Source organism: Polistes fuscatus, unplaced genomic scaffold, assembly GCF_010416935.1.
Source record: "Polistes fuscatus isolate 324 unplaced genomic scaffold, CU_Pfus_HIC Scaffold5, whole genome shotgun sequence".
Classification (NCBI taxonomy): domain Eukaryota; kingdom Metazoa; phylum Arthropoda; class Insecta; order Hymenoptera; family Vespidae; genus Polistes; species Polistes fuscatus.
In genome coordinates, this window is record NW_025113129.1 from 9,845,505 (window position 1) to 9,872,175 (window position 26,671).

The following is a 26,671-nucleotide window of genomic DNA, read 5'->3' on the forward strand; positions in this document are numbered from 1 at the left end:
ACATGAGCAACGATAAGACTGATATATACCTTTGACTTTTATATATTTCAAGAGTATTTTTTTAAGAATAAACTTATGATCATAAAATATCTCAAAACTATATCCGAAGAATATACAAAACAAATGATAGGAATTTTATGAAATGGTAATTCTTTCAAAATGCTCGTTTTTATTCAATTATTAAATTATATAAAAATCTATAGTCCCAATACAGTCTTTTAATCAATTTTGCTTGATGCTCTATTTTAAATCTTAAATATTTGGTGCAAAATATTATAAATTATATTATTCGCTAAAATTAATAAAACTTTATGTTTGTTTTCAAATTACTTATAAGTATATTTAAAAGATTACTTTTAAGTTTAATAATAAATGTACATAAAGTGTATAAAAATTACTTTATTTATTAGCATTTAATAATATAATATAATATGAGGCAAAATGTATACAATATAAGCTGTTTGTTTTTGTAATCACATACTGTACATAGCAATAAGAATTTTTTTACTAATACAATAAAAAAAGAAGAAATTAATACAACTAAATTATTATGGTAATCAGAATTTTAAATGTTAATTAAAATAAGTATTGTAAAAAAGAAATACATAAAAAAAATAAATAAATAGGGATAGTTTAAATTCATCAGGTTAATTATATGATCGATATAAAAATTAAAGCATTTTACTTTCGTATAACAAAATACTTTGCTTGTATTTCAATCCACAACTATATTTATTGCTACCATTCTTTCCCATAACGCGATGACATGGTATTAAATATGCCACTCGATTTTTTCCAATAGCATTTGCAACCGCTCTTACAGCTTTAGGATTGTTTATCATGTGTGCGACCTCTTCATAAGATGCTGTTTTACCTATTGGTATAGAAACCAGAGCTTTCCAAACTTCTATTTGAAAGGCTGTTCCTTTTAAAAGTACCAAGATTGATTTAGTATCCTTCCCATCACATTTCAAAGCAAATACATCTTTCATAATATTGCTTATTATTTCAGTAGAATCTTGTACTATTTGCGATAAAGGCCATTCATTTTCTAAATCTTTCACTGCATCTGCGTCATCCTTAACGACAAATGTAAAATGCAGTATAGCTTTATCAGTATCGGTTAAACCTATGATACATCTTCCAAAAGGTGCATCATAAAAATCATAATAAATGATGAACTTTTCATGATTTACTTTGTATGTCTCAGAAGACATTGTTTGAAAGGTAATCATGATTAAATAATTTTTATATAACTTTTCAAATTAGTATTTCAAGTATCGTAAGCAAATTAGGTTATTTCAAATTAACACAATGGGATGACTCTTGAATTAAATTATCAATATATTTGAAATGACAATATATATTTATATACCTTTTTTTATTTTCACTAAATGCTTACTACAAAAATAATATAATAACGAAACTCAACGTTATTTTTTTCTTTCTTTCTTTCTGATAGCCGGTATAAATATGTTTATGGTATAGTATATATGTAGCGTGTTCGTCGGTATGCTATAATAACTAATTCACTAGGAATATTATTATTAGAATATTTTTATATTTTTAAACGTATCAAAAAGGATTTTACAAAATATATATTTTAAACTTAACAAAATGTAATAATGAGAAAACGGAAGTAATGACTAGAGTTCAGTCTTTTGTCGCTGCTAGTTATACACGTGTGTCTCGCTCGGTGGTTGTAACGGAAAAGAGCGAATAGTAGCGGTTGTTCATATACTTGGTGTTTTCTTAATTCTTTGGTTTCGTCACTAGAGGCGTGACGGTAAGAGTGCCGGTGGCGCCAAGCCTTGGCGTGACGGCCACATATACCCCTCTTTTTAATTTTTTACCCCTCTTTTTTTTACCCCTCTTCGTAATTTTCATTCATTATAATATCAACCTAACACCAGTACTAACCTATCCTCAGATACTAACCTAACGTATATTCCGTAGTACACAAGACTGTAGAACACGTGTTTTATCGGATTTGTTTATTTTTATTAGTGTTGCAAGATGCCGAATTATTGTCCATTATGTGAAAAAAAAGGAATTAGAAACAAAATAAAACTTTTCCAAATTAATTTGGACGAAATTGTATTAGCATGCGAAACAGAAGAGGTATATTGTTTTCTACTAATGTTAAAATGTACATAACCTTAAACTTGAATGTATTAGGTTGAGTAAAAAGTTCGTTCATATTTCTTCATAAGAATGAAGTTTTGTTATTTTAATATTAAATTTACCTTATTAATGATATATGTGCTATTTTATAGCTTAAAATAACGAGCCAGCGTTGATGCGAATAAATTTTTTTCTCAACTTAATGCAAAAAGTTTGAGGTTACATAATGTATATACATATATAAAGGATTTTATAGTATCTTAAAAGTTTATTATATTTTCAGTGCACGTGGCCATTTGGTTACGAAGACATAAAATATTTTCCTCGAAAAGTTGGAGAAATGTGGTCATACTATTGGAATAATTATGATATACAAATGGAGAATAATTTTGTTCCAGCACCTCTGGAATTATCCTTGTATTCTCCACCGGAAACTCCTTTTATCGATACTTTAAGGGATTTAACAGACCTACTCTCCCCTGACAGTACAATTTCTATCAGTACTATAAACAGTAACATCTGTTCTATTAACACATCAACTCCTTGTGTCTCAGATCATAATGATTACTGTTTAAAGTACGCTACATCCAAAAATATTGATAATAAATCTGAAAATTGGAATATACATAGACAAAATCCTGATATAGACGAAACTATTCATGAAGATGATCAAAAACAATCCTGTTATAAAAACACAGTCGATGTAATTAACAAAGAAGCAAAAAATTCTGATATAATGAATATTAATTTTAATTCAGATGTTATTTGCGAATTTGATACAGAAATTATTTACGATACTGATACAGTGGAAACTAATTTAAGTAATTATAAAAATGGAGAAAATAGTTTGGTAAAAGACATAGAGGAAATCTATTATAATATAAATAATCATATTAATGAGAGAGAGAGAGATCAAAGCCAAACTAATATTGAGTCTTCTAATTCTGTATTAGATTCAAAAACTCAGATAAATACATTTACTGAGAAGAGTACTACACCTTCTAAATTACAAGTGACAAGTGTAGAAGTAAATGGATTACCTGTAACTTTCTCATACCAAGTACCTACATTACCGTTTAGTTCTAACACAGTTCTTAATACCAGTGCAAATTTTATTACACCACAAAGTAATACCACTTCTCAATCAATAGGCATAAGTTCTCCTGTAACTTCAATTAAGACAATTTCTAAATCGCTTGATAAAAAGAAAGAAAGTATACTTAAAAGTAAAAGACATACAAAATTTAATTTTAACATTCTTAAAAAGAAACCAAATAATGTCAATAATGTTATAAATGCAATTAAAAATATTGTTAACAATAAAGATATTGTTGCCGATCGAATTCAAAAACAAAATTCACCAGTTAAAACTTTTAAATCTTCTGTAGACATCGATAATAACATGGAAGCAAAACTTACCCAAAATAATATTGACGAGAACGTTCATGAAAATATGGAAACAGAACTTGCCAAAAATGATGACAAGAACGTTAATAATTTTGATATGGATGCTGACTTGAACATAGACAGTATATTAAATGAATTTTTAGAAGGTGACAATACTACAAAAGTAAATGAAAATAATAAAATACACAATTACGATGAAGATTGGATTCAATCTCTGCTTAATTAGTTTTTACTTTTATGGATTATTAAAATTAGTGTATAAAGTTGTTATGTTTCTTAATATAAAAAAAAAATAAGTAAAATAAATATTTTATAGCCTGTATTCAAAAATAAACGAATTAAGTTTTCGCTCGACAAGCTAATTTATTTTTTAGAAGGTATTAAAATAACTGTAGGTACTCCTACACGATCCCGGTGGAGAATAGACCTACTTCAGGGATGCGACCCTGCCTACGCAAGCCTTGGATTATCTCCTAAGACCATACGGGGGAATCCATTGTCCCATCCAGTATCCTTGTCTAAACCTATAAATTTCCCTAACACACTATCCTTACACCATCTTCCAACACGTCTTTAGCCAGCGAGGAAGATTAAGGCTAAAAACCTCTCAATATGAGAGAGGCTTTTGTCCAGCAGTGGACAGTATAGGCTGATGATGATGATGATGATGATGATTAAAATAACTGCAGTATTATTATGTTTGTAAATATATACGTATAAAAAAAAAAACAAAAGAAAAGCATGTGAAATAAATATTTTTGAAACTATTTCTAAATTCTTTAATTTATTTAACAAAATAATAAGTAACTTTTAGGAAAACAGAAAATATTATTTATACAAACTAAAATATTTTATGATTATTAAAATATAAATATAGAATTACATATATATACACACACTATATATTTTAATAGTATTATTTATATAAAGATCTATGATTTGATTAAGGTGGTATACGTATGTACTGTACAGGTGTCATCTTTTTTGAGGTTAATGAGAGTACGATCGTAAAAAGAAAAACAAAAACTACGTATACAAATGGTTTGAAGTTTAGCGGGCATAAGATTAAATGTTCGATAAGATTTATGGAGGCTGCTTAGAAGATAATATTATTGCGATAAATGATTTTTCAATTCTAGTGATATTGTGTGTAATAAAAATCAGTACGAAATAACAATTTAATGCTCTAACTATATTCTTAGTCATATATTTATAAAAATATATACAAAGAAATTGATCCTTAATGGTAGTATAAATATTAACATTAAATAATTAATTAATTATTAAATTTCTATTCGTGATAAATAAATATTTATCTCGATAGTAGATAAAATACACTTTTTTATTGTTCTTACTCAACATATCGTTGATAGACAAAAAGACTTACAGAATTATTTCTTCAATCAACAAAACAAACATTAATCATGTCTGTTAAAAATTTGATTAATACCGGCAATGCTACATTGGATGAAAAAATCAATGAATGGTTACAATGGAATCAGGTATATATTAATTTAATATTTATATGATTTCACTCATTACAGTTATTTACAATCTCATTCATTTTTATGATATATTTAGAATTCGGTAGCTGAAAAAGAAGTTGAGAGTCTTATTAAAAATGTCGATATCCAAGTATTGTCTAATCTTTTTCTTAAAAGATTAGAATTTGGTACTGCTGGTCTTCGAGGTCGAATGGGTCCAGGATATAGTCAAATGAATGATCTAGTTATTATACAAACGGGTCAAGGATTAACTAAATATTTACTCGACACTATGCCTAATTTATTACAACAAGGTGTTATAATAGGATATGATGGTCGACATAATAGTAAAAGGTTTATAAATAATGTAATATATAAATGTGTATTTAAACATTTCAAATATTACACATTGTTTAACAAATTAATCATTTATATTATTTTAGATTCGCAGAATTGACAAGTGCAATTTTTATAGTTAATAATATTAAGGTTTATTTATTTTCTCAAATTTGTCCAACACCATTTATACCTTACGGAGTATTACAATATAAATGTGCAGCTGGAATAATGATAACTGCATCTCATAATCCAAAGGATGACAATGGTTATAAAGTTTATTGGGATAATGGTGCGCAAATTGTATCACCTCATGATAAAGAAATTCAGAAATATATTTTGAAGAATTTGGAACCATCCGAATCATCATGGGATGTATCTAGAATATATAAATCTCATTTATACAAAGATCCATTGAACGATATTATGCAATCTTATTTTGAAAATATTAAAGAAAGTGTTCTATATCCTGAAGTTAATAAGAATACTATTTTAAAATTTACTTATACTGCTATGCACGGTGTTGGACACGATTACATGACCGCAGCATTTAATGCTGTAAAACTTAAGGTAATTATAACTACTTAAAACTATAAAGAAATAACATTAAAAAAGATTATTACAATTATCTTCTTTATTATATCACAGCCATTTATAGCCGTCGAAGAACAAAAATTACCAGACCCAGAATTTCCAACAGTTAAATTTCCAAATCCGGAAGAAGGAAAGAGTGCTCTTGATTTAAGTATTAAAACTGCAAATCAATATGCGTCCTCTGTTATTCTTGCCAATGATCCTGACGCTGATCGTCTTGCTTGTGCAACAAAAACAAAAAGGTAAAGAAATAACTTAGAAATTAATTTTAATATTAATTTTTTTTAATCTTGGAACAATGGAAAAATATCTTCTTTTTTTATTATAGCGGAGAATGGCATATATTTACTGGCAATGAATTGGGCGCATTATTGGCTTGGTGGATGTTACATATACATAAAGTACAATATCCAGATGCCAACATTGCTAATGTTTATATGCTTTCATCTACAGTTTCAAGTAAAATCTTAGCTTCAATGGCGAAAAAAGAAGGTTTCAACTTCGAGGTTTGTATCTCACAAAAAAGGACCAGAAAAAATTATTTATATTGGAATTATAATTTAAAATATCATATTACACAATAGTTTAATAAATTATTTTGTTCTTAATATTTGAAGGAAACTTTAACAGGATTTAAATGGATGGGTAATAGAACCATAGAATTAATAAAAAATGGTAAAGATGTCTTATTTGCATTCGAAGAAGCTATTGGTTTTATGTGTGGTTCTGTTGTACCGGATAAAGATGGTATTAGTGCTGGTGCATACGTAGCTCAAATGGCAACTTATTTAGAAACCATAGGCCTTTCTCTCTATGATAAATTGGAAGAAATATATAACACGTACGATATTCTTTTTATCACAAATAATTATTTGGAAATATAAAACAAAATATAAAACAAAAATTAATTATATTTATTTAAGCAGATATGGACGGCATATCTCAGAAAATTCTTATTGGATTTGTCACGATTCAGATACAATTAAAGCAATATTTGAACGTTTGAGAAATTATAATGAAAATGAAAATATGGTAAGTATATTTGGATTATACATTATGGAGAAGAAAAAAAAATTCCTACTTTCATTTCATATTCATTATTATGTATATTTAAAATCGTATTGTACTTTATATGGTTATTTTCCTATTTGCTTAGTCATTCATTCAGCACACATACATGCAGGAAGGTTCATAGTAGAATGTATTTAACATTATATAGCTACAAGGTCAGCAAGCTATGCATACAGGAATGCATGTTGTAGTAGAAAATGACTAATATTCACACACTCGTTTTACAATTACTTAGGCTTGTGTATGTGCTCAATAATTATAGTTCCACCAATTTGGCTTGTATAGTTATGTTAAATGCAGTGAAACAATTCTGATTGTTAATATGTTATGAAGGTGTTATTATTAAAATATTATTGTGTACATAAATCTTTTTTTATGTAGATTTTGAAAATTATAGAGAAAAAAAAATATATATATGTATATATAATAGTAGAAACAATTTGAAAGGATTATCATAACGATGTTTATTATACAGTTTAGTTTTTTGTTTCTTACGTAGATAAAATCTTATGTAATTGTTTAAAAACAAATAAGTACAGATATTAATATAAGTATAGATATTTTATTTTTTTTCTTAAAGAAATGAATTATTTTGTATACTATATTTATTTTTATAATTATTTTTTAATGTCATGTTACTCTAAAATACTTATGTTATTATAAATAGTGAACTTTATTTATTGCATAATGAATAAGCGCTTAATTTGTGTATATTTGCATATATTAGTTAACACATACTAAAGTGATACTTTATTTTCTTAAGTACATTACTATACAGCGTAATAAAAATGTCACAAAAAGTTATGTGGGTAGATAAATTGGTGGAAATATTTTTTGTATTGTTGACACTTTTGCCTTTCTTCTTTTTTGCTATGCTTACTGCACCACTTTTACAATCTCTTTATTGTCTCACACCATTTTTGAAGGAATTATAGGTATAAAAGCAAATCATAAGTGAGTAAAATAAAATTATCTTGTAAAATCATTTATGCATAAAAAAAAGTATTCATATATAATTGAATGTATTTGCGTCTTTATTTATTCTATTTTTATATAAAAATCTTTATATTTTCAGTATCCAACGAGCATTCTCGATGGAAAATATTTAATAGTTGGTGTTCGTGATTTAACTACGGGTTATGATAATACTAAACCAGGGAATAAAGCTATTTTACCTACCTCCAAATCCAGTCAAATGATTACATTTACATTCGACAATGGTTTAGTTACTACCTTAAGAACTAGTGGTACAGAGCCTAAAATTAAATATTACTGCGAATTATGCGCATCTCTGGAAGAACAGTAAGTTTTTTTATCAGCTACAATAACTTCAAAAATCACTTTATTTAAATGTAAATGTATATTTGATTTTTTTCTCTTAGAGATGTAAACAAATTAAAATACATACTTAACGAGATGGTTTCTGCTATCGTAGCAGAGTTTCTTCAACCTGAATTTAATGCTCTTATACCACGTGGTACGTAGATCAAAGTAAAAATTATCATAAAAAATGAATTATATGATAATAATAAGAAAAGCAAAATGAAGACAACGTATTGGATACATAAAGTCAAAGTAAACTACTGTTTATCATTATTATTTTACAAGCATGAAGTTCTTACAAAGGTAAAAATATTGTTCTTGAAAATTTTGTTAAGTAGTTTTAAAGTACAAGTGATATTGTAGTTCATTGATAATATTTTCAATTTAAAATAAGGCTTTTTTAAAAAAGAAAGTTCTTCCAAAGAAATATGTATTTATAAACTCTTACAAATTTTATAATTTTTTTTTTTTATATATGGGGATAGTATAAACTTAATTATAGAATGGAGCTGTATTTCTGACCAAAGTTCAATAATAAATGTAATTAAAAGTTGTACCTTCAAGGGTACATTGTTATTATCTGTATCAAGATTTTTCAAAGTCCTCAAGTGAGTTTAAGAAAATGAAATAGAAGAGTGTAGAGTCCATACCCAGAGTGGCGAAAATATTTGTTTAGGTAAAAGGAGTCATTTTGACAGGTTAGGAGGATAGGTATAAAATGGTTGTAGGAAGATCTACACATTGTACAAATTCAGCAGCCGTGGGCTGGACGTGCATTGACACCTAGTAGGTGTCCTGGTGGAAACATAGAGCAGAATACGATTATCTAACATTTAATATATACGGTCTAAAGCATGTAGGGACTACTGTTGCAAAGGGCTCTAATATGCTGTTAATGGGCTGCACCTGCAGGTGAAATGCCACCGTTAATTACAACTTTGCTATGCAAGGTGCATTTGCTCCATTGATTGGAAGATATATGCCTTTATTACGTAAAGTTGAGCATAAAAATACTAGTCCTGCTAACATTCATGGTAATATTATAACAACACGGACCAAAAAGAATTATATGCTTAACAAGTAGAATACCTTATTTCCTCCGAATATGGAGATGATACCTGAGAACACTCGGATGTAATTTTTAATCCTGTAATGTATTAATTATCGATTGTTGCAACTTTATATACAAATACTTCACACTAGATGGGATATATTAAATAACGAATATATGCACATATATACAAACAATATTTATTAACTCATTATTAAAATTACTGAGAAGCTTTTAAATTTTATTGAAGGATGCAATGTCCACAGATTGCACTAACTCCTCAAAGTCCTGAATTTGTTCCACCAATAAATCAACGGAAACTTTTTCATCCTCTATTACACACATTATTTGTAATTTCTGTATGCCGTACCCAACTGCTACGAGTTTAGCTAAAAATATACAAGAAATTATAATTTATACACGTACACTTAGTACATACATATGGATAAAAATATGATTTTTATTGTTAAGAAAGAAAAAATGAAGAACTTACAAGCACCCCAAACAAGACCATCCATCTTGATCGACCTAACAGCTTCTTCCATTTTTTTCATATCTGTTTCGTCTCCCCACGGTTTAACTTCAAGTACAATACTAGATTTAGCAATGATAGCGGGTTTCTTAGATTTCTTTTCGGCATAAGCCTTTAATCTTTCTTCCCTGATCTTAGCTGCTTCTGTACTCTCCTCTTCATCCGAAGCAAACAAGTCAATGTCATCATCTGCAGCATCAGCTGAAGGAGTAGTAGCTTGTGAAGATTGACTATTGGCTAATATAACAGGAGCCTTTTTCTCTCCTGGTAGTGTTGTAAAGTCATACGATTTCATATGGGTGTACCATCTTAGTACATGGGGGTTGGAAGAATTGGGTTCTTTTTCCAAAGCCTCGAGGACAGCAACATCGGCTTGAGATGGTTGCCATCTAATATTTAAATCAAATAAATCAATTCCACACAATCATTTTTTGTAACAATAGTTATTTGATATTAGCAATAAATTTTGCTCAGGTATGTGAATTTTTTTTTTGAGAAATACAATGAATCTAAAAATAGGCCTAAATGATCATTTCAACGAAGGATTCTTAAAAAGTATGATATAATAATAAAAATACATAGTAGAACATTTACATATACCGGCACATATGTGCTGGATATATGTACATCTGGAATCAAGATAATTATGTTGACTAGTAAAAAATTCACGTCAACTTCTTAGTGTCATAATAATCATATAACTCTCCCAATAAGGATTATTTGCCAATCGATAACGACAAAGGAAATGATCGAATAATTACGTTCGATCATTAATAAAATTAATTTCAAGAACGATCCTATCGTGTGTTGTTCATCGAAGGTTGTACTATGATAAGAGAAGGAAGGAAAGAAGGATAGGTGTCTTTAAAATGCCGACAAGAGTAAAAGCACGTGTACCGGAACACGGGATTAAATTTTCTTACTATGGATGAATTACAACTTACCCTTCGATGTAACTACGATCGGCAAGATAAGCATTTAAATCTTTAACGCCCTTGTCAGTCTTCAAGTCACCGATGGCCATGGCGGAAGAGTATTTTATGTATAAATATTTCCACAGATTCAATCCTACCAAAATCCCCTTTCTCTACTTGCCGGAAGAGAGAGCTGCATGCGGCCATCAAATCTTGCACTCCTATACGGGATTAACGATGTGACGTTATTCCGGTTTATATTAAACCCGCGAACAACCAAATATTTTTCAACTTGCATAACCATTTACATTGAGATTATTTTAATAAGAGACTCTTTTCCAATCGCGTATACGCGTGTCAATGAACGAATTATTTTTTACTCTTCTCATTGGATGATTTTGTCAATGTAAAATTAACCATTCAATGTTTACGTGACTTATTTCTATTTCACGTAAATATGTAGTAGTTTGTAGCAGAGTTATCAAGCTTTTACACTTTTACGACTTTCTTTACCTAGATAAATATTTTCATAAATTTATAGAAATACTATTCGCATAGTATTGTCAAATTAATTTGAAGTCACGAACCATACTTTGAGAAGCCCAGTTTTATAGTATATTTATTCATTTTATCAATAATTATTATTATTATTAGAAAGAGAATGTATTTTGTTTTTGGTAATAGTATTTTATATAAATTTTATATAATAAATTATTATTATTAAGGAATGATAATAACTTGGCATTTAATATAATTTGATTTTTTATTTGGATAAGGAATAAGTTTTTATCATATTTGATATATTTACAGCATATATATATATGTATATACACATTGTATATATTTATACGTTATTGTACATAATCACACTTAAATATTTAAGAAATATAAATATTGGCAGTTTTGATAAATTATTTATTTATACATTACGCATCTCGTATATTTTATGTATAAAAGTCGAATAATATACTATCATAATAAACAAAAGAAACGATTAGATTGTTTTTAACACGTTGACTCCTACATAAGTAAGACTTGCTTTGCTGTAAAGAAATAGTACGATCAATGAATTTTTGATCATTAAGGCAAAATATAAAACACTATGGTAGAGCTTGTCATCGACAACTCCCATTAGCTTAGGCAGTTAACGTGTTAATTAATAAATGGTATTTATATCACATATAAAGTTTTTATACATTCAGTTTCTATTCATTCAGATCGTATTCAATATGTTGTAACAATTTTCTGAACAATTTCATAACTAATAATGAATCGACATCGCTGGAGCACATTAGGAATATAATACATTATAGTATTTGATGCAATATTATATACGGAATAAAATAAAGCAATATCATTATTTTAAAATTTATTAACTAAGATTTATACAACTGTTGAGAAAATAAAAGTACACTCTTGCATTTATACTTGACAAAAAAGATATATATATATATATATATATATACGTATAAGCGCAAGAAAGAGTAAATGCAATAAAAAAATATATTTATAATATTTTAAAATCAATAAAATTTTAAATAATTAACGCATATATGTGACATTAAAATAGTTTAATACTTTAATTTTATCAAAAGTTGTAATAAATGGAATAACTTGCCTTTATTAATATTAGTTTGCTTGGAAAGTTCGTTCTAATTTTTAAAGAAAATTTAAGAACAACTCGTATAATAATTTATATATAAAATATGTATTATATGTATAAAATAATATATTTCGAATTATATTTAAAAATATTTGTAACGAAAACATACTTGTAAATGTAATTTAAAATTTTATAAAACGAACTTTCATTTGTGTAATCTAATATTTCAGAAAAGTTTTTCTTAAAATAATGATATGAACAATAATATGATAATATTATTAAATATAATATTATAAAATATGAATAATAATGACTATGAACAAATATTGCAAATGTCTCCCAATTTAGCTTCCAAAAAAAAACATATCATATATAATTAATAAAGTTACAATAGCAAAGTTATAATAGTGATAATTATAATTTTGTTTTTATAATACAAAAAGAAGTAGTTTAGCTAATTAACGCTTTCGCTATGAAAAATATATATATGCGTACTCAAATAATTACAGCTTGCTTAAGAAAACTTTACAATAATAAAAATAAATGTAATTTTTGGTACCAATGAATATAATTTATTTAGGAATACATTGTGTTATTTGTAAAAACTTTATGTTTACTGTCAAAAACGTGCTTTATGAGCAACATATTCTATTCACAGAGTTTATAACACTTCATTAATTATTTAAGCATAGCACAGCGAAAGGGTTAAGTTTGTACTCATCCGACATTGTCAGATATATATATAGCTTACTACTTTTTCATTTTCTTTTTCAAAAGAGCTTTTCGTTTTTTTTCTAACGCTTCCATACGAATATCTTCTAAATCTTCCAAAATACCTATTTTCGTAGATACTCTTTCTTCTTTAAGTTGCTGCGCAAAATTACTTTCCATTGCTGCATCATCATCATCCATATATCTATATTTGCTTCTATCGTAACCAAATATTTCGCTAATATATTTACTATAATCTTGACCTTCTTCTTCTGGACCATCATCGATAAAATCATCTAATTCAGAATCATATTCTTCATCATCATCATATATGCGACCTAAATAAAAAATATATATTAATCCATATTTTATAAGTCGATAATACTGAAAACAAAAATATTTGCAATATACTAACGGCTGTTAGAAAAGCCTGGTTTCTTAACAACTTTTCCACCTGCAACCTTGTTTTTAAGTGGTTTAACATCAGATGGAGGAAATTGTTTCGGTTTACCATTTAACATACACGCTTGTTTCGATTTATTATCTTTGGATAAAGCTTGTTTATCTATACTTTTTGTCGATGATAAAACTTTGTTAGAATTCTTGACAGACGATTTGGATTCTTCCTGTTTTATTTTACTTTGCGCTAATTGCATCTTTTCCTTTTCTATCGCTTTACGCATTTCTTCCAACTTACGTTTTTCTGCTTCTAATTTTTTACGTTCTTCTAATAACTCATCTTTCATAGAATTTTTCGTTACATTAACGGTAGGTTTACTAATAAGATTACTTTTTTCGCTTAAAATGTTATTAGATTTAGTCGGAATTTTTTTATTTTGCACCGTTGCACTAGAAGACAAATTTTTATTCTGCAGAGAAGAAGAATCTACAGAACTTTTGTCGCTCGGTTTTGTACTTTTAGACGTAAGCGATTTATTTGATTTATTTACTTCAGACATGGTAACGTTAGTTTTTTTCGTTACATCTATTCCTCTAGCTAATTGTTCTTTTCTTTCCCTCCATTCTTTTTCTTTCATATATTCCTTCATTTGTTTCTTAGTCATCAATCTCTCTTCTTCAACTTTTGGTTTGATTTCAATCATCACTGGTTCGTGTTGTTTTTTTTCTGCAAGTTTCAAAAGTTCTCCAAAATCCATTGGAGGTGGTAAAGGTTTCTTCTTGACCTTCACTTTTTCTTCCTTTTCTTCTTTTTCCGGCTTTTCTTGTTCCTTAGCTTTCTTTTCAGGCACTTTGTCACTCTGATCATCACCTGTCGATGCTCGCTTTCTTCTTCTATGACCAAGAGAATCATCAATTTCTTGTTGTTTTAAAGCTTGCTTTACTCTATCCTGCGATAGAAATTTTCCATTAATATTATATTTACGATATCATAAATTAAAATGAAATAAAAAAAAATTAATTAAGTAAAAATCATACCTTAGTCAATGCAATATCTTTAGCAGTTTTTTTTCCGCTGCTACTAAAAAGAGGTTTCTCAGGAGGCAAATTATTATACTTATTCATTAACTGATTATAAAATGCAGATGCCTCCTGAGAGACGTATCCATAATCATCCTCGTCTGGTTGAGAAGGGCCTATAATTTAAAGTTATTGAATAATATTTTTATAAAATATAAATCCTAAAGGAATAAAAAAACAATTTATGATATATAACAATAAAGTTCCAAATATTAATAGTATACATAGTATAAAAGTAAATAGAAAAATTTGTTGATAAAATATATGAAAATAATATACACAGATAAAAAAAATAATTATTTTAATAGGAGATGAGAAAAAGATAATATTTTAAATGAACGCATAGATGCTAAATCGAGTCACCTATTACTGTATAAATGCACAATGATACACCATTTATTTTTTTTTATACTTTCTACATCTACAATGCATTCTAATTAAAAACATTTCATAGCTTGTTACAATGATCTAGAAATGAATTGAAATTAATTTCCAAAGCTCTGTGATTTATAATTCGTTGGCTAACCTTAATCAATCCATTTGCATCTTCTGTTGTATTAATCCGTGAAACTGTTCCACGCCCATTCCGGATGAGAAAACAAGGTATCGTATCGCATCTATTAATATAACCTGTGGGCAAAAATACTGCCCAATATTTATTAAAAGAAGAAATTTTTCTTAACAGTAAAAAAAAATCTATGTATAGATTTATCATATCGTCATAGACTAATTTATGAATTATCTACTGTTTTAATCTCTTATGTAACATCGACTATTTGTTTTATTTGGAACTTTATTATTATTATTGATTACATTTAGACGTTTTAATTATAGTTTATCTTTATTCGTAATAGTAGCAATTTACAAAACAAGATTAACGTACCTGCTATAGTAACAGCTGTATTTTCATTGTCTATTGCATCTGCTAAAACGGACTTGTTTGCAGCCTTACATACTTTCAAATGTTTGTTGATACGACTTTGAGCTTTATGGTCCCGTAAGGCAAGTAAATTCTACAAAATGAATTATAATAATTAATAATATTTTCTTTATTATGATATGAATTTATTAGACTGTTAATATTTCTCAGTTATGTTACTTAACATAAAGAATCAACTTACATCTCTTTTTTTTTTTTCTTCAAGAATTTTCCTCTTCTCTTCTTCTTCCTTTTTGGCTAAAAATTTTTTGATATTATCCGATAATGTTTTAGATTGTTTATTTTGCTTCTTCAGCGGCGTAAACTTTGTTTGATAACAGGCAACGGTCTGTGAAGAACAAAATAGATAAAAACTAAATTATTAAAAAGTTTATCATGAATTTCTAAATATATAAATGAATGTTCCAGTGCTTACTTGTTTATTAACTTCGTTCTTTTCTGCAACGCTTAACAACGTATCAAAATCCATTGTTAACCTTTCTACGACGTATTTTCAAAAAGTATCTTTTAAATATACAAAATATAAGGCATTCTATTTTATAGACAAAATTACGTTGTCAAATAGTCGGCTGAGCAAAGGAATTTTCTCCACAACCACTATCTTTACGTGTTTCTATAACCTTCTACAAGATTCTATGGAAATATACTTTCCAATTCACGTTGAAAAACCAAGATGGTGTGCTCTTTGGCACTGTACTTTTTTTGTTAAGTATACAGATGGTACAGTGACTACTTTACTTTTTCACGGAAACGATATTGCTCCATCAAGAACGGAAATCGAAATGCGGCGTATGTTCTTGAAATCGTTTTCAATTCATAAAACCAGAAGTTAATTCTAAATAAGGAAGTCTATAATACTTGTGGCGTCTCAGCCAACTACCGCTAGTAACGTCAGATGGCAGCTCAATCGACATAGAGGGCATCACGAGCGCTGGAGGTGGTGACATAACTATTAGAGGAGCAGACGCTAGTTCCGCTCATGTGGTCGGTCTCCTTCTTTTGTTTAGTTAGTCTTTCTCTTCCGTTCTAATCCTTATTATATAATTCCTATTATTGTTGTCGAGCTGAATAAATGTTACTAAACATTAATTACCAGTGGCGTCCTACTTATTGGCCGTGGCAATAGAAAACCTAAATATTAAGCCTGTTCGTTATCAGCGTTGAAATACTTCAAACATAAGCACTATCGACAAAAAGCATATCGATGCAACTGACCAATCATAGAGCAGTTAGATAACCAATGGGCACCGTTAATGAAAATTAATTTTATTCAAAAATTTGAGATTGCAAATAACAAATAATTGTTGAATGATTTTAATTGATATCTCAAATTTATCTCGAAATTGTATTAAATAATTCATACTTTTGATTAGTTCACATTCATTCAAACGATATCTTAAGTCTATCAAGTGTAAAATTATAATGTTTAAATGATAATACATTTGTTTAAACGTTACATAGCTCTTAACACATATTTTTATTGTAAAATAATATAAATTCGATATTTGAACACAGGTAAATATTGAATGTAATTTTGTCGGGCGATATAAATAAAAACAAACATACGATTGATTTTTAAGCTGACCGAGATAGTCTACTTTCGAATTCCAACTAGAAAATATCGAAAATTTTTCCTCCGAACAATCAAGCTTAAATAATTTATATTTTCGATTATTTTACATTTATTTGAACAGTTTTATTAATGTACGTGTTTCTAGCACGTGAAATAAATTTTTCTGATTTATTTCCTACGGTTAAAAGTACGCATTTTTCTAAATTATTTTAAAATTTATTTTAACATACTTTTCATGTAACGATCTAATTTAATCTTAATTTATTTATCTATTTATTGTAAAACGTAATTAGTTATGCCATATACATGATATTCTAACAATGGAGATATTTGGGCTTACTTTGACCGGTTATGGCAATTATTTTACTGAAACATTAAGGAAAGGTAAAATTTGCGGATAGATATGTTTATACTGTCTAATATATCCTAATATATGTATTATACTACTTATACTATATATTATACTACTAATTATACTACTTATATATCCTAAAACTAATCATTCTTATAAATAGATAAATTTTTTCGATGATGCAATTATTATTATATACGTGTATCAAAATTTTCAGATTATCGAGAGCCTGTTATACTGCCGAATGTTAAAGAAATTCTAGAAGAACGTTTACGTTGTAATAAAAATCTAAGTTTTAGCGAGGCTTATAATAAACTTGATCCAATCCTTGGCACTACCGATGGCTTTTCATATGGAAGTAACAAGCGCATGCATTTGCAAAGAAAAAAGGGTTTATGGAAACCAGTTGGACCTACAGATATGTATAGAATACCAATAACAACAGCCCAAGATATTGGATTTTGGACAGAAGATTCTTTATTATCCCAAGCAAATTGGACAAAGTCGACAATAAATTATGGCAAAAGAAACAACGAAATAACTAAGTATATTGCACACGTCATATCTATACATGTATGCATAATATATATTTTACTTTCCAGTATATTTCACAAACTAAGACTCGCCGATTCATTGGTAGCTCTTTAGGGAAATTCATTTAATTGTCAAAACAATCCTTTTCGACTTGCAAAATAATGAAATTAATATTGAAATATCTAATAATATAATTAAAGACTTTTTTCTTTGATTTAAATCCTACGTAATAAAATAAGGCATAATATATTTTATAATATATAAAAGACATTTAAAAGAGTTTTGATTAGTGTTTGAGTGAATCGAAAGAATAAATGAATACAATAAGTAGTAGCTTAAAATTGTTATAAGGAGATTGTAAATTAACTCCTATTCATGGCTGTAAAACTCGGTAAAGACATTATTATTATTATTATAATATATATATGATGGAGGGCAATTTAATCTATTAAAATACCATACATTATATAGATGTGCTTCAGAATTTATTTTATAAAAACATGGAAACTACATGTGTTGCACATAGTTGGATCAAATTTAGGATATTATTTTGTTGTTGGAGATGTTGCTCTAAGAATGGCTCGGCTCTAAGTCGTGTTCATTTCCACAGTTATATTAGGATGTTTTTATTTACGCGCACAAACATACATAATGCATGCACACATACACAAGTTGCAGCAAAACACGCATACCTACTCGCTCGTGTTCACACACCCATACAATCATATATCATACATTATCAAACGTACATACATAAATTGATATTTTTTTGCAAATATCTTTTATTTGTTAATCTCATTCTTTTCGTTGTCTTTCTTTCTCACGAGCGAGCGCTGCAGTATAATCATACGGTGAACCCCTTCTGTAAGAAGAAAATTATATTTATAGACTATTGATAGATTTATTGATAGATTTTATGAAATGATTATTTACCTGCTTCGGTGTCGATCCTTATCACGATGACGATCCCTACTCCGATCTCTATATGATCTATCTCTACTACGACTTCTGTAATCTCTTAATCGTCGACTTCTGTCACGACTACTTGAGTGCCTAAAATGTCCTTCCCTTTCTCTATCTCGTTCACGAGTAGTTCTATCTCTTTCACGTTCTCGAACTCTGTCTCTATCTGCATCTCTTTCTCTCTCTCTTTCTCTTTCTCGTTCTCTATACTTATCCTTACGATCTTCGTCAGACCTGTAACATGATACATTCGAAGGGAAGTACTGATGCAATACACTAAGCATACTTTTAACTTCATATTCTATTTTTTATCCAATTCGAAACGTTTTGAAAATTAATTGAATTGATTACATTTCTTTATCTTTTTCATATTTCCACAAAAAGGATAAAGAACATCAAAATATCAACATAGTAAATTACTTAAAATATATCTCAAAAATATTTTCATATATGATTTGAATTTATTTATTAAAAATTAGTAACGTGATTGTATTCATACCACGTAGACGCACCTGGCTCGCCAGTGGCTTGCTCTTTCTGCCTCTCCCCACTCAGCTTCGTTGTCTGGGATATGACGTGGTTGCTGATTTCTCATTAAATTTCCATTATCTTTTCGACCACTAGTGCTATTACTACTATATTTACCGTGACTATTTAATGTGATAGGTGGTTTTGCATTACGAGCATTAATAGTTTGTTGTGGAAATCTTTCTGCTAGTCTGTGTTCTAATTCCTTTTGTATAGGTACAGGTATTCTTGGAAATAAAGTGGAAAACCATTCCAATTTTGTTAAAAATTGTTTTAAAATATCACCCATTTTCATAACTTGCCCACCACCCGCTTTTACATCTACTTCTTCTTCGTCTTCTAAATAATCACTGTACCAACTGAACAAATCTGCTGGCGGTTGAGTATATCTGTTATAAAATAAATATTTCAATGAAATGATAGACATAAAAGAAAAATAATAATATAATGAGACGAGTAAATGCAATATCAACTCGATTATCCAAACTAATTCGAACTGCCTTTAATCTGCTGAGGTTATGAATAAGACAAAAGATAACTATTTTAAATAATTAGATATAAAACTTTAAAAATAAATTATTTTCTTAAAAAATAAAATTCATCCAAATAAAAGAATATCTTTTAACAAGTTTAAATTAACTTGGCTCATACCATTTTCAAGTCCTCAGCTGGAACGTAACTATTAGTCGCACTGTTTTATGATTTCCTTAAATTTAAAAGATCTTCGGTAATGATATCTTTTCATCCTTTTAATAACTATTGATATTTGTATTCAGCATAGTATGTCATAGTTGTATCATAATAGAAGGAATAATTGCGACCTACTAATGATAACAACTCGATTGCAAAAAAACCCATAGACACGCATGCTGGATAATCAAGTTTATATTTCAATTATATCATTGAAAATAATTTACCTGATATACATAAAGCCCAAGGCACGTATATACGGTGAATCCAGATGATTAATTAGACCATTCAACTGCTTTCTTGTTAACCTCAACGTGAAAAGTTTAAATAGAAGGCAATAAGCTGTTGAGACGATACCGCCAGCACCCACACCTCGTACCTGAATGAACCGCTAAATTTTCATCCACTATATCAGTTAATCACATTCATACTATAATATAACATATCAACCAAGAACATGCTATTCTGCAATAGATGATGTATTAAGTGTTCATAGTACAAATTCAATATTTTTAAATATATATGTACATACATGCATATATATTTATATGGATATAGAATAATATTTGATATGTCATATTAAAAATCTGTAAGCAATATAACCCGTTTTGAACATCTTTCAATGCAGGTTTTTACTATCAGATTTGGTTTCAATTAATACTCTCAGATATTTTAAAATATTGATAATATAATAAAGTTAAGGCACTTAAAATATAAGACAAATATATCTTCTTATAGATTTAAACTTAATTCAATAATTATATTAATAACATAAAATAACAACAACGTTTTGAAAAAAACATACTCACGCCTCCACACATGCCAGTTTGGCCTGCCGTTTTCCTGCTTCCTTTTTCCCATGGTTCCAAATGCGATACTTTGTAATAAATTTCATCTATCACTTCATGATAAGTTTTCAATTCATACAAATTAACTTTGAAATAATGTGAAGATTGTATATTCGTCAATATTAATGGATTCAGATTCATAGTTCTTTCATTACCCCATAATGGCAAAACATTGGATTTTTTACCCTCCTTTTGATTCGACCTGCGCTCTTCTTCGCAACCACTGGAATTGTTCCATGGTGACCCTGCTAACAAACATCTCTTTAATCTTATCTGTATTCTACATAATCTAAAAAATATTTAACTCATGAACAGGTAAGTTTCATTGACTAGTACAAAATGTGAGGTTAGATGTATAATGCAATTTAAATTTGTTCGTAAACGACTCTAATGTTAATATAACAATATCATATTGTTATATTATTTTAAAGTAATATAATGCACCCTTAATTTATAAATAGTAGTATTGAAAAAATAAAAATATTATTTACCGTCTGTGCCTTCTACTTCTTGCATATTTAGATTTCGAGACTCTCGAAGTCTCCACTTTTGCAATCACTCTTGACCTATGAATTTTGATCTGGATTTAATAAATATGAATTTTTAAAAGAGATTTATAAACAAATAACTTTAGCCCAACAAATAATTAACACAACAGACTTTATTAGAAACTTTTAAGGAAACATTCAGCATGCTAGAGAGATAGAAGAACTAACATTAACGCAAACGCAATTGCAATCGCAAAGAAAAAGGAAAGAAATAATATGGCGCACCCGCATGATCGCGTGTTTCTATCGTTAACTATTTTCACCCTATTCTTTAATCACGATTTACAATTGATATTATTTAGGAAAAGAGATATTATTATTAAATAGATTTTGTCGTTTGTATTAAATCAAATATTTACTTTAATACTACTACCAATTACCTTTAATTTCTTTGTTCTTCTTCCGACATTTTCTCATAACGCGTTTCGTGTCATGTAAATAAGTTGTTAGGAAAGAAATACTCAAAACAGAAATCAAAGATGGTGTCTTTAAAATTCGTATATATTTTTAATTTTACGAGATTAAATAACTATTGGAGAAAGTTTCATTTAATTCGAAATTTTATTGACAATTTGTATACTTAATAGCCAAAGTAGTCATAAATTATTATTAATTGTTTGAAGGTTTTGTTGTACTTGTGAAAAAGTTTATTTTTACAATTATCTACACAATGTATTTACAATATAACATTCTTAAGTTATAATATAAAAATAACACTTTATATTATTATCATTAATAATTACGTTCTCATACAATAAAAAAACTGGTAGCTTATTTTTTTATTACTTTAGATAAAGCCGCTTTTTTTGATACTTCAAATGCAGATTTCAGCATACAGATAGGCATAATGCCAGATTCTTGTTTATTTAAAATAACGTAACATCTAATACGAGATGAAATAACATATGGTTTTAAATTTGGCCATATGTCATTGACATGAAGACGAGCAGGTAAAGCAGCTAATGTACCTCCTCCTTTACCTTTCAATGCTACTAAAACGAACCATTGTGAAGTCATCACAATTTCTCCACGCAATAAAGTTCTAGTAGGTGGCTTAGTATTTTGATGAGAGTTAATTTTTCTTATAATATTAGGTAATAATGTTACTTCAACAAATTCATGTACATAATTGATCCACAAAATTTTTCCTGATATTTTATCTCCCACTTTAACATTGCCAGTATAATGATCTTTACATACTGTACCTTGCAGATTGTTTTGTAACTTTAATGTAAGACCATGTTCCGTAATTTTATCAATTTCTCCAGTAACAACTTGTCCAATACTTGCAGTTGATATAGGTCTTGTATTATAGTAAGGATTACTTACTAATTCTTTAATCTTATTAAAGTAAAGATTAAGGAGATCGACCGGTCCCATAATTTTTTGACCTTCATCATTTTCTTCGGTCCATAGTTTTTCCAATGACATAGTTAAACTTAATTGTTTTTCCTTTTCACTAATATCAGTAATCTTCGCAAATAAGATTTGATTTACATATAACTTGTCAAAATTAGAAATGTTACTGTATGAAACAAAACCATATTTATTATAATTTTTAATAGGTAGAACCACTCTAACACCATCTTGTGCAATATCTTTAACTGAACTTGGTATAGAATCTCCGATTTTGAGTTGTTTAAATTCTCTATGTTCTTCGTCTGACAAGAACGTTCTACTGAATAATAAGGTTGGTTCAGTAGCAAATACTAAAGCAGAAATAACATCACCAGGTGTATATTTTGATGCTAAAAGTTTGCCTATCTGAATGCATGGTGCCATATGACCTGCTGGTAAAAATCCTTCCTGAGAATATCCGTCTTTATCTTTAATTTGCAATCGTATTCCATTGGAAGAAGCTTCTATAATATTCCCTTCTACCATCTGTCCAATCAATAATTCATTTCTCTTCATATTAATAATTTTATTAATTAAATTTAATTTCATTTTCCCTTCGTTTTCATTAACACTTTCAATATATACTGCTATTGTTTGTCCTATCTTGTAATTCCAGTTTACTGAAGCAGTACTTTTATCTAAATATACGCATGGAAGCCATCCTTTAACATCTCCAAAAAATTTTACTAATAAACCATTTTTATTAATCTGTACAATAGTACCATGATGCCTTGAACCACATTTAGCATCATGAATGTTAGACAAAATGGGCAAATTACTTTTTACCAATGATTCCTTCAATGTAAATAATATTTTATTTTTTTCTTTATTTATATTTAGAACTCTGGCTTCAATCCATTGACCAACTTTCAATGTGTTCCAAACATTTGATTCAAAATCAGATATATGTTCTGGAGTGACAGTTCCAATTATTTTTCCTATGTTTACGGTTATATAATTATTTTCAGTACTAATTTTTTTTATTTGCACACGTAATAAATCACCTATGGAAATATCAGAATCCGTAAAATGTTTTTCCTTCAATTCATCCGGTTGCATTGTGCACGTATACATTTGTTCCATCCAGTTGTAAAACAATACTCTACACTTATGTACAGAATTAGGAGTAAATTTGGCTGCTATTTTTTCAAAGCTAACACCAGTTCTATGCAAGGATACAAATCCGCGTAAATGCGAATTTAATTGTAAGACAATGCCACCAGATTCTCTAAATAAGACAGTGGCTTTTTCAACAATGTCTCCTCTATTTAAATGTTCATTTTGCGTTTCCATTTCAGACTTCTTGTTTATAATTAAACTGAAATATCCAAATTTTACTGTTGGCATAATGTACATTAATGTTCCATATATCATCATATCTTCTGTATAAGAAGATTCATTTTTATCCATATAAATCCTATTTATGTAACCTATATTTTCTTCACCGTAAGACACTTGTAATCCATTTGATAAAATTTTTTTAATACAAAGCGGAATTTTTGTTCCAGGCGTAAGAATATTTAGAGATTCAATCTCGTAATCGATAACTTTTCCAACTAATTTCTGTTTAGCTGACAAGTTAATAGTTGTAACATTGTTCGTTGTTTGCAATTCTTTGATACTACAAAAAAGCTGTTTACCTGTAACTATAAAACATATAACGATATTAATAATATTATCAATCAAATAAATATTAACTCCTTGCACACTATGATTTAAAGCACGGAGCTATATGCCATATTCAGTGCTGTAATTCATACTTATGTTTGGGCTGTAAAACTTATTACGAGTTTCACACATTGTTGTAGTGCAAGGAGTTAATGAGTGCAATTATAAATGTCACGGTTAATAATACTTACAATATTTTTTATCTGCATCTACATCCTTATTAAATATAAATGCTCTTACATTTGGAATACCTGTGTCCACGATATAACCATGATCCTCTATACTACTAACAGTACAAGTTAATCTTACACCAGAAGCTAAATAATTAATATTAATATTTTGATTTATTAAACATGATTCAAGAGATAATTGTATATTCCATTTTCCTTCAGCATGAGTACTTTTAACATAACATACAATATATTCTCCAATATTGTATAACTCTGTTAAAGGTTTATATTGGGATAATGAATTATCTTCTTCCTTAATTAGACTATTTAACATATCATTATAAGATTTGTTAATAAACAATGCTTTCAATTGACCAGTTAATCCACCCGGTAATGAAACAATTATTTCATAATCTTTAACTTCGCAAATTCTCCCTAAGATTACTAAGCCTTCGCATAATATCGCATTAGATAGACGTTCAGCTGTAGAGCTTGTAAAAGCGACCAAGTCAGATTCTTGACTACGTGCATTATTAAATTTTCTGTTATCCTTGGTTTTTCTTTTCTTCTTACTTTCAGTATTTTTATAGAATAACTATCAAAATATAGATTTACATATTAGTCTAACATAAGTTGTAATAAAATTTAAATAATAGCAAAGAAAAACTTACATGTTCTGAAGTCGTTATACTTTTACGTTTTTCTCCTCCTCTTGGAAAATCTTGTAAAGTCATCTAAAAAATATAAAAGAAAATAAGAAAACATTGCGATCAATTATGGTATTATGATTAAATCAATTAGAATAAAATTATAAATAATATACCTTGATACACAAAGAAAAGGTTATAGATTATGATACTTTAAATAATAGATAAATATATGTAATTTTTATTTCAAATTAAACGGACACAATTCACAAAAAACTTGTATACTTAATCATTAAGTATTAGTTTAAAAAATTAAATTATTAGGTTGTTAATTAACGAATATAACGGTTTTCAATTTTAAGCATTAATAGCACGTGTTTGATTATACTAGTCGGACGAGAATATTTCATACGATTCTGCCGTTAAGTTTTTCGATGTCGCTAATGTCTCGATTCACGCCCTCTGCTGACCAAATTTTGTACTCGATGTAACTATAAATAGCACAAAGCCGAATCACATGACGTGAAAAAATAACAGAATAAAATATAATTTGCTTTAATAGTTTATTTAAACAATAACATTGGATATAAAATAAGTCTAAAAGATTTGTACATTCTGTAAAAGTTGCAATTGCAATTGCAAAGAAAAAGGAAAGAAATAATATGGCGCACCCGCATGATCGCGTGTTTCTATCATAAACTATTTTCATCCTATTCTTTAATCACGATTTACAATTGATATTATTTAGGAAAAGAGATGTAATTATTAAATAGATTTTATTGTTTGGATTGAATCAAATATTTATTTTAATATTACTAACAATTTCCTTAATTTCTTTGTTCTTCTTCCGACATTTTCTCATAACGCGTTTCGTGTCATGTAAATAAGTTGTTAGGAAAGAAATATCCAAAACAGGAATCAAAGATGGCGTCTTTAAAATTCGTATATATTTTTAATTTTACGAGATTAAATAATCACTAGAGAAAGTTTCATTTAATTCGAAATTTTATTGACAATTTGTATACTTAATAGCAAAAGATGATAGCCAAAGTAGTCATAAATTATTTGTTGTACTTATAAAAAAGTTTACTTTTACAATTATCTACACAATGTATTTACAATATAACATTTTTAAGTTATAATATAAGAATAACACTATAAACTATTATCATTAATTCTTACG

General features: G+C 28.1%; 7 protein-coding genes across 15 annotated transcripts; 3 read left to right on the forward strand and 4 right to left on the reverse strand.

Moving 5' to 3' along the window:
* Positions 1–384: 384 nt before the first annotated feature.
* On the reverse strand, positions 385–1,364 carry LOC122521889 (bifunctional transcriptional activator/DNA repair enzyme Ada). The gene has a single exon (XM_043642626.1). It carries the CDS (start codon positions 1,233–1,235, stop codon positions 672–674), a length of 564 nt encoding a protein of 187 aa, XP_043498561.1. The 5' UTR covers positions 1,236–1,364; the 3' UTR covers positions 385–671.
* A 487-nt stretch (positions 1,365–1,851) lies between these two features.
* Positions 1,852–4,236, forward strand: LOC122521888 (arrestin domain-containing protein F-like). Its single transcript, XM_043642625.1, has 2 exons — positions 1,852–2,121; positions 2,408–4,236. The coding sequence occupies exons 1-2, from the start codon at positions 2,017–2,019 to the stop codon at positions 3,755–3,757; spliced, it is 1,455 nt and encodes a 484-aa protein (XP_043498560.1). The 5' UTR covers positions 1,852–2,016; the 3' UTR covers positions 3,758–4,236.
* Positions 4,237–4,468: 232 nt separating this feature from the next.
* Positions 4,469–8,915, forward strand: LOC122521979 (phosphoglucomutase-2). 2 transcript variants are annotated; one of them, XM_043642739.1, is made up of 9 exons: positions 4,469–5,033; positions 5,113–5,369; positions 5,459–5,921; positions 6,000–6,187; positions 6,274–6,451; positions 6,563–6,786; positions 6,872–6,977; positions 8,092–8,318; positions 8,399–8,915. In XM_043642739.1, the coding sequence occupies exons 1-9, from the start codon at positions 4,956–4,958 to the stop codon at positions 8,499–8,501; spliced, it is 1,824 nt and encodes a 607-aa protein (XP_043498674.1). In that variant the 5' UTR covers positions 4,469–4,955; the 3' UTR covers positions 8,502–8,915. The 2 variants fall into 2 exon arrangements, with proteins under 2 accessions (XP_043498674.1, XP_043498676.1); XM_043642741.1 differs by having other exon boundaries at positions 5,193–5,369.
* Positions 8,916–9,576: 661 nt separating this feature from the next.
* Positions 9,577–11,034, reverse strand: LOC122521980 (elongation factor 1-beta'). Its single transcript, XM_043642742.1, has 3 exons — positions 10,867–11,034; positions 9,884–10,311; positions 9,577–9,779 (listed from the first exon to the last, which is right to left on the reverse strand). Exons 1-3 carry the CDS (start codon positions 10,944–10,946, stop codon positions 9,625–9,627), a joined length of 663 nt encoding a protein of 220 aa, XP_043498677.1. The 5' UTR covers positions 10,947–11,034; the 3' UTR covers positions 9,577–9,624.
* A 1,720-nt stretch (positions 11,035–12,754) lies between these two features.
* LOC122522124 lies at positions 12,755–26,671 on the reverse strand. Its single transcript, XM_043642934.1, has 14 exons — positions 26,309–26,671; positions 25,513–25,575; positions 24,863–25,436; positions 22,386–24,649; positions 21,549–21,637; positions 21,019–21,346; positions 20,437–20,588; positions 19,504–19,908; positions 15,985–16,060; positions 15,751–15,897; positions 15,513–15,642; positions 14,588–14,745; positions 13,566–14,499; positions 12,755–13,488 (listed from the first exon to the last, which is right to left on the reverse strand). Exons 1-14 carry the CDS (start codon positions 26,348–26,350, stop codon positions 13,190–13,192), a joined length of 5,661 nt encoding a protein of 1,886 aa, XP_043498869.1. The 5' UTR covers positions 26,351–26,671; the 3' UTR covers positions 12,755–13,189.
* LOC122522073 lies at positions 16,463–18,498 on the forward strand. 2 transcript variants are annotated; one of them, XM_043642877.1, is made up of 3 exons: positions 16,463–17,329; positions 17,436–17,526; positions 17,712–18,498. In XM_043642877.1, the coding sequence occupies exons 2-3, from the start codon at positions 17,463–17,465 to the stop codon at positions 18,140–18,142; spliced, it is 495 nt and encodes a 164-aa protein (XP_043498812.1). In that variant the 5' UTR covers positions 16,463–17,329; positions 17,436–17,462; the 3' UTR covers positions 18,143–18,498. The 2 variants fall into 2 exon arrangements, with proteins under 2 accessions (XP_043498812.1, XP_043498813.1); XM_043642878.1 differs by having other exon boundaries at positions 17,066–17,084.
* Positions 18,497–22,069, reverse strand: LOC122522069 (pre-mRNA-splicing factor 38B). 7 transcript variants are annotated; one of them, XM_043642869.1, is made up of 7 exons: positions 21,986–22,069; positions 21,549–21,623; positions 21,019–21,305; positions 20,437–20,588; positions 19,504–19,908; positions 18,962–19,225; positions 18,497–18,890 (listed from the first exon to the last, which is right to left on the reverse strand). In XM_043642869.1, exons 2-7 carry the CDS (start codon positions 21,571–21,573, stop codon positions 18,824–18,826), a joined length of 1,200 nt encoding a protein of 399 aa, XP_043498804.1. In that variant the 5' UTR covers positions 21,574–21,623; positions 21,986–22,069; the 3' UTR covers positions 18,497–18,823. The 7 variants fall into 7 exon arrangements, 6 of the variants coding, with proteins under 6 accessions (XP_043498804.1, XP_043498806.1, XP_043498807.1 ...); XM_043642871.1 differs by having other exon boundaries at positions 21,019–21,302; positions 21,986–22,068; XM_043642872.1 differs by lacking the exon at positions 21,986–22,069 and having other exon boundaries at positions 21,019–21,086; positions 21,213–21,305; positions 21,549–21,767.

Excerpts from the sequence above, each read along its gene's own strand:
- LOC122521889 (XM_043642626.1), bottom strand. The coding sequence starts at position 1,235 with ATGATTACCTTTCAAACAATGTCTTCTGAGACATACAAAGTAAATCAT.
- LOC122521888 (XM_043642625.1), top strand. The coding sequence starts at position 2,017 with ATGCCGAATTATTGTCCATTATGTGAAAAAAAAGGAATTAGAAACAAA. Across the intron at positions 2,122-2,407 it reads TAGCATGCGAAACAGAAGAG|TGCACGTGGCCATTTGGTTA; the intron begins GTATATTGTTTT and ends TTATATTTTCAG.
- LOC122521979 (XM_043642739.1), top strand. The coding sequence starts at position 4,956 with ATGTCTGTTAAAAATTTGATTAATACCGGCAATGCTACATTGGATGAA. Across the intron at positions 6,188-6,273 it reads TGTGCAACAAAAACAAAAAG|CGGAGAATGGCATATATTTA; the intron begins GTAAAGAAATAA and ends TTTTTATTATAG. Across the intron at positions 8,319-8,398 it reads TGCGCATCTCTGGAAGAACA|AGATGTAAACAAATTAAAAT; the intron begins GTAAGTTTTTTT and ends TTTTTCTCTTAG.
- LOC122521980 (XM_043642742.1), bottom strand. The coding sequence starts at position 10,946 with ATGGCCATCGGTGACTTGAAGACTGACAAGGGCGTTAAAGATTTAAAT. Across the intron at positions 10,312-10,866 it reads GATCGTAGTTACATCGAAGG|ATGGCAACCATCTCAAGCCG; the intron begins GTAAGTTGTAAT and ends TTTAAATATTAG. Across the intron at positions 9,780-9,883 it reads TGGTCTTGTTTGGGGTGCTT|CTAAACTCGTAGCAGTTGGG; the intron begins GTAAGTTCTTCA and ends GTATATTTTTAG.
- LOC122522073 (XM_043642877.1), top strand. The coding sequence starts at position 17,463 with ATGGAGATATTTGGGCTTACTTTGACCGGTTATGGCAATTATTTTACT. Across the intron at positions 17,527-17,711 it reads TACTGAAACATTAAGGAAAG|ATTATCGAGAGCCTGTTATA; the intron begins GTAAAATTTGCG and ends CAAAATTTTCAG.
- LOC122522069 (XM_043642869.1), bottom strand. The coding sequence starts at position 21,573 with ATGCAAGAAGTAGAAGGCACAGACG. Across the intron at positions 21,306-21,548 it reads AGAAGTAGAAGGCACAGACG|CAGGGTCACCATGGAACAAT; the intron begins GTAAATAATATT and ends GATGTTTGTTAG. Across the intron at positions 19,909-20,436 it reads TTGGGCTTTATGTATATCAG|ATATACTCAACCGCCAGCAG; the intron begins GTAAATTATTTT and ends ATTTTATAACAG.
- LOC122522124 (XM_043642934.1), bottom strand. The coding sequence starts at position 26,350 with ATGAGAAAATGTCGGAAGAAGAACAAAGAAATTAAGGAAATT. Across the intron at positions 24,650-24,862 it reads AGATGCAGATAAAAAATATT|TTACAGGTAAACAGCTTTTT; the intron begins GTAAGTATTATT and ends TATGTTTTATAG. Across the intron at positions 19,909-20,436 it reads TTGGGCTTTATGTATATCAG|ATATACTCAACCGCCAGCAG; the intron begins GTAAATTATTTT and ends ATTTTATAACAG.